The following is a 14,192-nucleotide window of genomic DNA, read 5'->3' as shown; positions in this document are numbered from 1 at the left end:
AATAATATTCCATTGCCTGGATGTACCACAGTTTATTCATGTACCTACTTTATTTTTATTTTTAAAAGTACTCCTCCCCAACACACACACACAGTTTGGGAATCTAAGCCTCCTCTTCTGTGACACCTTCCCTATTCTTGCTAGTGTCTCCACAGAACTTGGCACTAACATAGCGCTTACTTAGCACTGCATTTCTATTTACTTTATTTGTCCCTCCTACTCAGCCAGCAGTTTTGCCTGGTTCATAAGAGATAGTCTATTTACTGAAATGCCTGAACCAGAGAAATAAGATATGACTAGCTGGCGCCAAGAATGGATCCTGGATGTGACTGTCACTGTGCTGCTCACTATAATGCAGTACCTGAAAGTCACTATTTAGAAAAAGTACACACAGATATTTCAATGTACTCATTACATGTATTTGTCACCAACTCATCACAAGGAAGTCACAAAAAGTAGGCTTAGTTTAGTTCACAATATAGATCCTGTGAAAACACATTTCTCATTTGCTCTGCAGTTTACAATACCTATAAAAATTTAAAGCAGTTAAACAACATTTGAGATTACACTGGTATAAAATTGTTTAATTCACACTTCAGAAACTTGTGAAATAAAAGGCCATGATGGAGAAAGAGTAAGAAATTTGTAGAATTACCAAACTGTCACAGTATCATTTTCCTTTATGAAAGCATCTCAATAAAACAAAACTATGGAAAACACAAAAGTCATATCAGAGATTTTGGTTTAGTACTTTCCCTGAGTCTCTTGTTTTTAAAAAAATCAAAGTAAGGCTGGTTCAAAACTGACCCATAAGGTCTTGCCTCCTCCATATGCTGCCATGAGGAATACATTTAAGGCAAGAGGCCATACACACAAATGGTCCCAGGGCTTTATTCAGATGCCAGTTTGCTTGTGGTACCACCACAGGGTTATCTGACCCACTGCTGCCTGCTGCACATGGGCTTAAAGAGCTGTCAATGTTTTCTCTTGGCCTGCCATGATACAACACATGAGACTAAATACCAAATGAAGACAAAAGATTATGGTTATTAATAAATATTACAATTCTAGGTGGATTTGGACACTATGTACACCAAATCATAGTAATAACACAGAAACAAACACTTTTATGTTTTCAAAATCTTACATAAACAAGGGTTGAGGGCAAGTCATTTTAAAGTTTTAAATCTCAGATGTTAAAAAACAAACAAAAACCTTTTAAAAAATCTAATTCATTAGATCCCAATAAAACAAAGTAGAAAAAGTGATACGTTCATGCTCAGAATTAGATGAGCATGCTAACTGAAAAAAGTTGTTGTCTCCTTGTTCCATAAAATTGGCCCCTACAATGTTTCTACTTGATCATCTCATTGCATACACAGTATATTTGCAAGTGATCAAGCACTTCATTAAAAAAGTATATAATCAAATTAAGGATAAAAGGTTTGTTAGAATCTAAAGAATTATTTTTTACTTCAAATGTACCAGGTTACTTGCTGGGCTTCTACTATAAGGGCACTAAGTAGTATGGATCATACTTTCTAGTCAAATGTAGGAAAATATTTTGCACAGCCATGTTTTTACAGTCATTCTCAGAGCATCTCAAAGATAGGTTGCAAATTACTGCTGTATGTCTCCCTCTTGAAATCTCAATAGCAGACCAATGGCCAACATTTCAAAAGCTAATAATCACGCACTGTCTTAAAACTGAGGGGTGGAATAATGGCTCTAACCACCCAAATAACTGCTGCAAGTTATTTAATTTAGTAATATAAGCACCTCATTGCACAGGTGGGGAAAGTGAGGCACAAAAAGGTGTTTCTTCTGTTTTTTGTTTTTTTTAAAGAGAACTCTTGATGCTAGGTAACTTTGGGGTATAATGGATTCAAGGTTTGCATGAAATGCTATACTTAACTCACATGTCCTGTTTGCATCACAACACCTTAGTCTAACCTCTTACAAACTCTTTAAAGCATGGACCTGGCAAATGCCACTGACCACCTACCTTCTCTGACCAGGTGAAAAAGTCTAGCCAATGCTTGAGCGAAGAAAAAGAATACCACATATTGTTGTTTTATATGTAATTAGCAAGGTTCAATTATGAAAATATTCCATAACTGAATTTCCATAACTCTCAAACATTCCACAAAATTCTCTAAGAACCTGTGGGAGAGTAGAGTACCTGGCAATCCTCTCTTGAACAGAAATTTACCGATTCGTTGCATTACTGTTGATGATCTGAAGTTAAATGTATACGATTTCTAAAAATAAAAGTACTAAACTACTAAATAAAACTGAAAGGATCATCCAAGTTCCTAGATAATACCAAAATATTTATCTAGGATTACTAAAGAAATCATAGCCCTTTGGTACCCTTTTCAGAGAAAAATCTCAAAACTTATAACACAAGCATGTGGCATTTCACTCTGTACCGAGTAACAGTAAATGGAGGTGTAACCACTATAACTTCTCCACTAACTTTGTGTTTTGAAACATCGTGTCTGCCCCTAGCAGCTACCATTCCAGTTCCACAGGGTATTTTCCAGTCAGACAAGCTGTACAATGATCGTTCTTTTCAAAACATTCCAGACCATTCCCATTTTCTTGAACAATAACATCTTCCTTTGTACAATGACCGTTCTTTTCAAAACATTCCAGACCATTCCCATTTTCTTGAACCATAATATCTTGCCTTTTCACTTTTTGTTTTTTAAATGTTATCCCTTCTTGTACAGATGCAACCAGTCCTTCTACTGACAGATACACAACACTGTTTGCTCCTACGGGGGAAAGACAGGGAAAAAGGTCATGAGACTTCCTTTGGAAAGGAAGAATTGCCTTAACAGAGAATAGTTACAAACAGAAAAACATAAGCCAAAATAAAAATTTCTCCTTTAGCCCCTATCTCTCTCTCTTTTTTTTTAATTTTTAAAAATTTATTTATTTATTTTTTGGCTGCGTGGCTTGTGGGATCTTAGTTCCCTGACCCGGGACTGAACCCAGGCCCTCGGCAGTGAGAGCTGGAGTCCTAACCACTGGACCACCAGGGAATTTTCTCCATTAGCCTCTCTTAAAAAAAAAACGGCGGGGGTGGTGGTGGCTGGAGAATCAGTAAAACTCAGGGCCTTTATTATTTTTTTTTTAATTTTAAATTGGAATTTAAGGGATAACAATTTAAAATAGCAGTGGAGGATTTAAGTCTAGAATGGCTTCAGAAGGCTTTAGGAGTCATTTTCTTGAATAACAGATCTTGAAGTCCGAAAGACTTCAGATTTAAGCTCAAGGTCACTTACTTTTCCTAAGACATTTTTTTCCAGCTATCAGATAAGGGAAATATTGCCTAATTGTAGCAGTTTTGTGATGTTATTATGATAATATAGATATGTTCCTGGCAAAGAGTGAGTGCTCACAATATATCAGTTGGCTGACATTCAAAATATTTAACTGGGGGGCTTCCCTGGTGGCACAGTGGTTGGGGGTCCGCCTGCCGATGCAGGGGACACGGGTTCGTGCCCTGGTCCGCGAAGATCCCACATGCCGTGGAGCGGCTGGGCCTGTGAGCCATGGCGGCTGAGGCTGCACGTCCGAAGCCTGTGCTCCACAACGGGACAGGCCCCAACAGTGAGAGGCCCGCGTAACGCAAAAAAAAAAAAAAAATTTAACTGGGGACTTCCCTGGTGGCACAGTGGTTAAGACTCCGCCTGCCAATGCAGGGGACACGGGTTCAAGCCCTGGTCCGGGAAGATCCCACATGCTGCGGAGCAACTAAGCTCGTGCGCCACAACTACTGAAGCCCGTGCGCCTAGAGCCCGTGCTCTGCAACAAGAGAAGCCACCGCAATGAGAAGCCCGCGCACCGCAACGAAGAGTAGCCCCCGCTTGCCGCAGCTAGAGAAAGGCCCGCACACAGCAACGAAGACCCAACGCAGCCAAAAATAAAATATAAATAAATAAATAAATTTACAAAAAAAAATTTAACTGGTAAGGTACAGGTATGACCAGTCAAGAGAAACAACAGCTGTAAACAATCAGTGTGGAGGTACCATACATGGATGAACATGTATGTGATATTTATAGTTTATACCTCACCTGAATTTGAAAGGCAAATGTCTTATCAAGGATAACCTCCATCTCCAAGACTTCTGACCTCATTATTAAAGATAAGCCTACATAAGCTTTTCACCTTTTGATTTGTACTCACATCCAAATTATTCTATTAGAATCTGTGGTGAAATTACTTTTGTTTTTCTTCTGATCTGACCTTTGGGAGGCTTTAACTGATTAGCAGTTTTCTCTACTAGGAAAGCCTTTCTTCCTTCTTCTCTGATCTCACCTTAGCCTAGCTCTCCATCACAGCATTCACTATGGTGTCCACACATATCAGGGTCTTTCACTATTCATCTGTTCAACACATACAACATTTACTTTCAATAAACACTGAACACTGTTTTTTATTAAAAGTGTAAAGATTGACAAGCTTGGATTTTCTGTTAATAAATGAATAAAGATAAAAGTTTATAGAAATTGTAATACCTACCTAGATGATCTGAGATATGCTCAAATTCTGGTTTATTGGCAATAAGCTCTTCTTTTGTTGGTATGTTTATTCCCATGAAGCATGGATATCTAATTGGTGGTGAAGCTACGCGAATGTGTACCTTGGAAAGAAAGCATTTCACACATTCATTAGTTTGACATTCACTGTAAGAACAATTAGGCAAAATTCTGCCATTGACAAATACGACATAAAATTGTTTTACAGAATACTTTAACGACATACGGGTAATAAAGCATACTAAAAAATTTCTTTCACTATAATAGGTGGAAAAGAATCCTATAAAATCATGTGATATACATATAGAACTCCAGTGTTCTAAAAGTAATTCTACTTTTAGAATTAATTCATTACCAAGAATCCTACTTAAGCAGCCCTGTCCTAGACTCCAAAGTGTCCTGAACAAGAATTTCAAAATGTTAGCCACTTGTAAAGGGTTCTTTTTACAGAGATGCCCATTGTTTCCTTCTGTCACCTACTAACAAGGACATTTCTTTCTTCTGATCTGTCATTTCTCATTTATTATATTCCTAGGACCATCTTCATTTTTTCCTCTAACACTTGAATGACACTTTTGCCTACCTCTTATTTAACCTTTTTAAAAAGAAAAATAACATCTACCAGGATATAATAAAAACCTTACTACTACTACAAAGAGCTGTGTTTGTCTATTTTTTTATCTATCATTATTTTCTGCCTTTTGTCAGGAACATTTACACAGCTGTAATCAGTGTCTTCATTTACTTTTTACCTTTCTTGTAACAGCAAAGATTTTCCCATGTTTTGCAGTCTTCATAATTATAGTTTTTAATGGTTGCATCGTATTTCATCATACTGATGTATCGATTTACTAAATTATTTCCTGCTGGTAGATATATGAGCTATTTCCAGTTCTTTTGTTTGTTTATTTGTGTCTATTCTTTTTTACTATTGTAATGCTTTCTAAATAGACTGTCATACTGCTTTCTATACCATTTTCTCCACAATAGATTTTATTTCTAAATCTGATCAACTATTAGCTGTAAATGACATCTCACTTGAGTAATTCGAATTACTGAACTATTTAGTTAGAATAAGCTTTGAGATTTGAAAATATAACCTAATGTGTCAAATTTCTTACACTAGGATTGCTTCCATATCTTCAAAAAGAAAAAGTAATCAATACTCTACAAATTTAAAAGTATTCTATTTTGTGGTTTGTTAGTTTTAAAATTAGGTTTATAAAACTTTTAACATAAAATTTTCATGACTATCATATTGTAATTATTGGTGCTTTAGGATAGGTGTTTTCATATTACTTACCTCTTTTGCACCAGATTCTTTGAGCAATTTGATTATGGGTGAAATGGTATTGCCTCTCACAATTGAATCATCTACAAGAACAATTCTTTTGCCTTTAAAGTTGTCCGACAATACTCCAAATTTTTTCGCAACACCAAGTTGTCTTAATCTCATGTTTGGCTGAATGAATGTTCTTCCTACATACCGGTTTTTACATAGCACCTCCACATACGGAAGCTCACACTGACAGAGAAGGAATAAAAGTACAATGAGCAGCACATATACAGAGAACTCTAGGGTTCTGTTTTCTCTAGGTCATGCTTCCGTTATAACATCTACGTAAAAAATTTTAAATGTGGTTGTTATTCTGAGCTCTCCATCATCAGATTATAATTTTCCTTCACTATTTAAACTGTAGGGAAGAAAAGGCAAAAAGAAAAATTATTGAAAGTCCTCTACTTAGTAGGAAAAACAACTCATTTTGCTAGAATTTGTAATGCTTCTTTCTTAAACACATATTATTTCTCTATCTTGGAAAAGAACACCAAGAATGTGAACACATGACAAAGAATAAATCACTGTCAGAAAAATTCACATATTTAAAAATTGTCAGCAGGAAATGAATTAAAACCGGTAGGCTAAGGAGATATTTTCTGAGGGACAGGAGGTGACTTATCCATCTAACAAGGTAATACTTCTCTAAAATGTATGCATATTATTTCTTTTAAAAATTCACAAACTAAACTTTCCAACGTAGTGAATGTTGGGTATTATACACCAGGATCACTATAATTACATATCCTACCTGGTTATGAAAAATGAAATTAAGCATAGTACTAAGAACATTATACAAAATTAACATAAACAACTTTATTATCACCCACACTCAGTAGGGAATAAATACACCAGTGGTTTGTGAAGGTACTTAATAATAAGCAAATATTACCACTAAATTCTACATATAGTCATGATATTATTTTTTTAAAATGAAGGGGATCGTTTTCCTAGTCTTTGGGTAAACTTTTTGTGGACCCATTAAAAAATAGTGCCACTGAATGAAAAGGCTGGAAAATAAGTAACTCTTGCAAAAGAACCAACACTTTCTTTTTCCTTACAGTAAATTGATGAGTTTCTCTTTATATACATGGACTTCTAATCTCAGTGCTAAATGAGCAATTCACTGTGTGTTAATTAAGAGAAAATACCTTTGCTGCGTAACCAAGGGCAGCAGGCGTAGCAGATTCCGGGACAGTGCTAACTAAATCCGCATCCACAGGGGCTTCAATTGCCAGCTGCAGACCACAACGGTATCTTACTGTGTAAACCATTTGGTCTGGAATGTTTGGAAAAGGAAACAAATTTTAACTTAGTATAATATAGTACAGCATATCACTATTCTAAGAAACTAGCTTGTTAGAACTCTACAGAATTGAGTGTGCAGCAACAAAGACTCAATACAGCCAAAAATTAATTAATTAATTAATTAATTAATTGAAAAAGAGAAGCAAGACAAAAAACCACTAAAGTGGAAACACATAAACTGGGGGAATTCACTCTTTAAAAAGAGAATTAACCTTAATACATATCTGAAAATCAATCCTTACTCCTAAAAGGAAACAAAATCCAAGAGTCAGATGAAAAGGAAAAACTGTGACCTTTTATGACTTGTAAGCTCAGTCCCAAAATTCACAACATATAACTATGTGCCTTCAAAGAACCAGGTAAGCCTTTGGGCCCAAGAATTGTCATGTTTCAATGAGGTAAATAATAGATTTATATCAATAGTTAGAGATACTTTACTTACCTTCAAATATACTATCTGGTCTTGCAAAATAAACATATTCAAAGATACAGAAAGCCATTGGGTTTCCTTCAGACCTTGGTATAATATCAAGAGTTTGGATATTATGTCTGGATATTTCCACAATTTCTCCAGGCAAGATTTCACGGTAATATCTTGGGAAACAATATTAAAGAAGACTAAAAATAAACCAGTCAAATTAAGGCAAATTATCTGTTATAAAGCACACAGAGTCCCTTCCCTTATAAAGGAAAAATGGCTCAATTTAAAATAAAGTCTATTGGCTTAAAAAATTAAAAAACAGTATTCCTGGGCTTCCCTGGTGGCGCTGTGGTTAAGAATCCACCTGCCAATACAAGGGACACGGGTTTGATCCCTGGCCCGGGAAGATCCCACATGCCGTGGAGCAACTAAGCCCGTGCGCCACAACTACTGAAGCCCACACCTAGAGCCCGTGCTCCCCGACAAGACAAGCCATGACAATGAGAAGCCCGCGCACTGCAACGAAGAGTAGCCCCTGCTCGCTGCAACCAGAGAAAGCCCACACACAGCCAAAAATAAAAACAAATAAATAAATAAATTTTAAAAAAGAAAAGTAGTATTCCTCCAGCAGTAATTTCCATAAATCTGTTACCCCTAAATTCAAATTTAGAATTAAAAAAATTAAAAGCCCTATATTTTATTGATTTTTAAAAGCATGAAGTCTAAAGAGAACATTTTTATCCTGGCTTAAATTTTTTGCTCATAACTATTACTTGTTGAGGAGATTCTTCCTTTCTAAAATAAGTCTCATGGTATTTTGAAAACAGGATGCCAGTTCCAGGATTAGAAGGTATTACTGGGACATTAATGTCAGTGCAACTGCTGAGCACAATGCACAAAAGGAACTGCATTTATAAACACGTATTCTTGCAGACATCAGAAAAAAAAAATTTTTTTTTATCCATGTGGAAAAAGTTGATCTGCTAAGTGAGATAAAACTTACCTTGCACCAATAGATAAAAAGCTACAAGATTCTGAAGACACCACCCATCCTTCTGTTTCTGAAGACTTTTTTTCTGTAAATCACAAGACAATCGATTCAGTTACTGAATTCAAGAAATTTTAAAAGAGGCTACATATTTCAAGAGAACAGCTAAACACCAAATAGATAAGCAAAAGAGCTCATAGAATATCCATTACTATGACTTTAAGAGCATATGGTTCCTCATTTGACTAGAGCCAAAGATAAAATTAATAATCCCAAGATTCCTTCAAACAATATGGTTTCATGGCCTGAATAAGACATCTGATAAGTCAAAAAGAAAATCGCTGAAATCATACTGCACAAATGAAAAAGCTGGGCAAAGGATATGAATAGGCCACTCAGACAGGACAAAACAGGAACGTCCACTAAATATATTAAAAATGGCTCAGCTCAGAAATACTCAAGGAAATGTACTTTGAAAACGAAGTGTCATTTTTTTCCTTTTTACCTAGCTTTTACTCAATAAGCTCCTTATACCTACAGATTTCAGGGTGTGCCAATAGTAGGACAATGACTTGGGAAAGCATTATAAAATTATATTTCTTTTGAAGTTCATTACCTTTATCATTTATATCAGATACAGGAATAAGACGACCAATGCACAGAGGACGATTTCCATAAGGATCTCGTACTGCATAAATCACATCTCTGTGCATTATAATCAGAGAGTATGCTGTGGGTGCTTCCTTCATTAAGTTTTTAATCCTGGAATCAATTAAACAATTGAATGAATAATTTTAGTTACAAACACATGCAAGACCAAGCTCTCATTACCAGACCTGCACACTCGGCCTACTTTTACCATTACCTTGCCACCCAGTCTGGGGTGTCATCTTGTTCCTGAGGAGGGGTATACGCCAGTAATTGGGTGATCATTTCGCTATCAGAACTTGTTGACAGACCAATACCGTGACGCAGAAGCTATTTGGAAAGGAGAAAAGTTGCAGTCATTAGAGGGGAAGCTTTAACTCACCCCTCACCCAATAGCCTGCCATCACAGAAAGAGATCAGGCATCCTGTAGATGCTCAGTTAAGGAATCCTGCATCCTACCAATGGTAGGTATGTATGCATAATAACGGAGAACCGCTGCTGGAGGCAATGGGAAGTCTCTGAATCTTTTCAAACAGGAAAAAAAAAAAGTGCTTTAGGAGGTATACAGGAAAGCTTTTGAAAACTAAGTTTGATGGAATGTAGACCTGCAGTGGGTGGCTGGAGGAGGGGGACGGAGAAGGCATGAGGGTTTGGGATTATGGTTCTAACTTTTTCAGCCCTCGACACTCCTGAGAGAAAGGACACATTCCTGTAAGAGTGGCACACTGCAGTGCAGACTCTCAACTCAGGTTTTTTGGTGGTGGCGATGGTGGCTATCCATCCTCACTGATCATCCCTGATGCAGCGAAATGTGTAGAGGTGAAGTCTAGCATCTGGGTAAGGGGTTAGGCGAAAAATAATGCCCTGGGTATTGTTTAGAATGGAATTTCCAGTGGTACCTCTAAATAGTGAGTTTTTAAATAATTTTTACTTCATATTTATATTTTTTAAATTGTCTGAATAAAAAATTTTTTTTTCATTTCGGAGCAAAAAAACTGTATTATGGTAACGACAATGGCAGAGGCTAAGAAGAGGGCAGGACAAAGTTCTGGGAATACTTAAATCAATTTTACAAATCTCAACTCCAAAGCAGTGCATCAGAATCACCTTAGGAGCATATTAAAATGCAGACTCAGCAACCGGCCCCTCCCCAGACTCTAGCGGGCGGGGGTGATCTCTTAGAATTTGTAATTATAACAAGTACTCCAGCTAATTCTGATACAGTTGTTCTTTGAAGTTAGATAACAGGTAGCAACAATAGGGTAATACCCTTTTCCAAGCTCCTCAATAACTTCTTTTCAGTAATTTATTACAACCATGAAAATGCATTAAAAAAAACCTTACCTTTTTCCTTAAGCGAGCAGCATTTACCAATTCGCCATTATGTGCCACAGCTATTTTCCCATGAAGTGTTTCAACAACAAAGGGCTGGCAATTTTCTAATTCACAGTTTCCTTTAGTGGCGTACCTCGTGTGTCCAATTCCAAGATTTGAAGTATATAATTTCTTCAAATTGTCTTCAGTAAAGACGTGATTTACAAGACCCATTCCCTTGCAAAGTCAAAGTAAGAGCTCATTTTAGGGGAAAAAACACTAGTAGCATTTTTATATGCCTTTGCTCAGACAATCCCAAATTAGAAAATGAAGTTCACTTAATTTCTCTGTGCTGCAGAATTCTAATCTTAAAATTTTAACAAAGGGGGTGGGCTTCCCTGGTGGCGCAGTGGTTGAGAGTCCACCTGCCGATGCAGGGGACACGGGTTCGTGCCCCGGTCTGGGAAGATCCCACATGCCGCGGACTGGCTAGGCCCGTGAGCCATGGCTGCTGAGCCTGCGCGTCCGGAGCCTGTGCTCCGCAACGGGAGAGGCCACAACAGTGAGAGGCCCACATACCGCAAAAAAAAAAAAAACAAAAAAAAACAAAGGGGGGACTAACCTAATTGTAAGAACTGTGATGCATTAAAATATATATTTGAGGTGAAATTCACATAACAAAATTAACCATTTTAAAGTGAAAAATTCAGTGGTATTTAATGTGGTCACAATGTTGAAGTGCTTGTTTTATAAGATACTTTTTGATAAAACATTGAAGAACAGATGTACTAAGCGTTAACATTTGTCAAATACAATAAACTAAATTATTTGTAATTTTAAATTAAAGCATGTTAAAGTATTCAAATAAATGACTTGTCTGAGTCAGTCTAGCAAATCATCACTGGGAGAGAAATAAAAATAGTAATGACAAATAGAAGTGGTTGACCCTTGAACAATATAGGCTTGGACTGCACAGGTCCACTTTTTCATGGATTTTTTTCAATAAATATATCAGAAAATTTTTTTGGAGATTTGCAACAATTTAAAAATACTTGGCAGATGAACCATGTAGCCTAGAGTAACTGAAAAAAATTAAGAAAAAGATGGGTATGTCATAAATAAAATATATTTAGATACTAGTCTATTTTACCATTTACTACCACAAAATATACACAATCCTATTATAAAATGTTAACATTTATCAAAACTTATGCACACAACAAACACAAACCATAAACTGTGCTATTTGCTGTTTCGAGAAATGTAAACAAACATAAAGGTGCAGTATTACATCATAACTGCATAAAGTGAACTGCAGTCCGTACTGTAATACTGTAATAATTTCAGAGCCACCCCCTGTTAATATTGCAGGGAGCTCAAGTGCTGCAAGTACGCACTTAAAATTCCATGTGACACTAATCCTCTCCGGGTGAGCCCTTCATCTCTACCTCAAGTTGCCTATTGCAGTAAAAAGTCTCCTCTCCCAGTTCCTGCGTATTTTTCTTCGTGTTTACTGCAATACAGTAAACCTTGAGTAACACCGTGGAACCCATTCAAAGTGCCACTAGTGATGCTGAAAGTGCTCCCAAGAAGCAGTCACGACTTTACAAGAAAAAGTTGAATTGCTTGATGTCTACTGTAGAGTGAGGTGTGCAGCTGCAGCTGCCCCACCATTTCAAGATAAATGAATCCAGCATAAAGACCATTGCAAAAAAAAGAAAAGGAAATATGTGAAGCCGTTGCTGCAGCTATACCAGCGGGCACAAAAATCTTGCACTTTTTGTGAAATACCCTTTTATCTCATATTGAAGATGCAGCTTTTATGTGGGTGCATGATTGCTATAAGAAAGGCGTACCTATCTAATATGATTCAAGAAAAAGTGAAGTCATTATATGATGGCAATGCAAAAGGAAGGTGAAGGATCTAAAGCTGCAGAATTAAATGCCAGCAAAAGATGGCTGGATACTTTTAGGAGGAGATTTAGCTTAAAAAATGTCAAGATAACAGGAGAAGTGACTTCTGCAGACCAAGGGGCAGCAGGCAAGCTCCCAGACAGCATTAAGAAAATCATTGAGGAGAAAAGATATCTGCCTGAACAGGTTTTTAACGCAAAGCAAAAGTGACCTATTGTGGGAAATAAAATACCACAAAGGACATTTATCAGTAAGGAAGTGAAGCAATGCAAACACCAGGATTTAACGCAGTAAGGGATAAGCTAACTCTCCTGTTTTGTGCAAATGCAGTCAGGTTTAGGATCAGGGCTGCCCTTATCTATAAAGCTGCTAACACCCCCTCCCCCACCCGGAGTCTTAAGGGGAAAAGATAAACAGCAGCTGCTAGTCTTTTTATTTTTTAAAAAATAAATTTATTTATTTATTTATTTTATTTTTGGCTGCATTGGGTCTTTGTTGCTGCCCATGGGCTTTCTCTAGTTGTGGCGAGCAGGGATTACTCTTCGTTGCATTACACAGGCTTCTCATTGCGGTGCACGGGCTCTAGGCATGCGGGCTTCAGTAGTTGTGGCATGCCGGCTCAGTAGTTGTGGCTCACAGGCTCTAGAGTGCAGGCTCAGTAGTTGTGGTGCATGGGCTTAGTTGCTCCGCGGCATATGGGATCTTCCTGGACCAGGGCTTGAACCCATGTCCCCTGCACTGACAGGCGTATTCTTAACCACTGCACCGCCAGGGAAGTCCGGCTGCTAGTCTTATAACACATGGTTGTACAATAAGAAAGCCTGAACAACAAGAACACTTTTTCTGGACTGGTTCCATCAATGCTTTATCCCTGAAGTCAGGAAGTACCTTGCTAGTAAGGGATTGCCTTTTAAAGTTCTTTTGATATTGGACAACGCCCCTCCCATCCAGAACCCCATGAGTTCAACACGGTCAGACCCAAGTGGTCAAAGTGGTGTGCTTGCCCCCAAACATACCTCTAATTCAGCCTCCGTATCAGGGGATCATAAGGACCTTCAAGGCTCATTACACAAGGTACTCTATGGAGAGCACTGTCTACGCCATGGAAGACAAACCCAACAGAAAGAACATCATGAAAGCCTGGAAGGATTACACCACTGAAGATGCCGCGGTTGTTATAGGAAAAGCTGGAAAAGCCGTCAGGCCTGAAACAATAAATTCCTGCTGGAGAAAACTGTGTCCAGATGTTGTGCATGACTTCACAGGATTTACGACAGAACCAGTCAAAGAAATCATGAAAGAGATTGTGGATATGGTAAAAAAGTAAAAAATATAAATAAATAAAAATGGTGGGGGATGAAGTGAAGATATGGATCTTGGAGAAATTCAAGAGCTAACAGTCACCATACCAGAGGAATTAACAGAAGATGACTTGGTGGAGATGAGTGCTTTCGAACCAGTGCCAGATGATGAGGAATAAGACACAGAAGAAGCAGTGCCAGAAACAAACTGACACTCTGGCAGTAGGGTTCCGATTATTCAAGACTCTTTTTGGACTTCTTTTACAACATGGACCCTTCTATGATACAGACACTGAAACTAAAGCAAACCGTGGAACAATTGGTACCACATAGAAACATTCTGGGAGAAATAAAAAAAGCAAAAAGTCAGACAGAAATTACGACATATTTCCATCAAGTTACATACAG

The 14,192-nt window shown here is 37.5% G+C and overlaps 1 protein-coding gene across 3 annotated transcripts in view; it reads right to left on the bottom strand.

Annotated features, from left to right (window-relative positions):
* Window positions 1-275: 275 nt before the first annotated feature.
* Window positions 276-14,192, bottom strand: part of PPAT (phosphoribosyl pyrophosphate amidotransferase) — a 37,128-nt gene continuing 23,211 nt past the window's right edge. For all 3 annotated transcript variants that reach the window (XM_060012475.1, XM_060012476.1, XM_060012478.1), the window contains 9 exons: window positions 10,600-10,806; window positions 9,472-9,584; window positions 9,223-9,368; window positions 8,622-8,694; window positions 7,640-7,791; window positions 7,041-7,168; window positions 5,857-6,078; window positions 4,537-4,657; window positions 276-2,780 (listed from right to left, as the gene is read on the bottom strand). In XM_060012475.1, coding sequence (XP_059868458.1) covers window positions 2,515-2,780; window positions 4,537-4,657; window positions 5,857-6,078; window positions 7,041-7,168; window positions 7,640-7,791; window positions 8,622-8,694; window positions 9,223-9,368; window positions 9,472-9,584; window positions 10,600-10,806 — 1,428 coding nt within the window. In that variant the 3' untranslated portion in view covers window positions 276-2,514. The remainder of the gene's footprint in view (window positions 2,781-4,536; window positions 4,658-5,856; window positions 6,079-7,040; window positions 7,169-7,639; window positions 7,792-8,621; window positions 8,695-9,222; window positions 9,369-9,471; window positions 9,585-10,599; window positions 10,807-14,192) is intronic.

This window comes from Delphinus delphis, chromosome 5 (genome assembly GCF_949987515.2).
Source record: "Delphinus delphis chromosome 5, mDelDel1.2, whole genome shotgun sequence".
Classification (NCBI taxonomy): Eukaryota; Metazoa; Chordata; class Mammalia; order Artiodactyla; family Delphinidae; genus Delphinus; species Delphinus delphis.
Note: the sequence above shows the minus strand (reverse complement) of the source record. Positions and strands in the feature narration are given on the sequence as shown.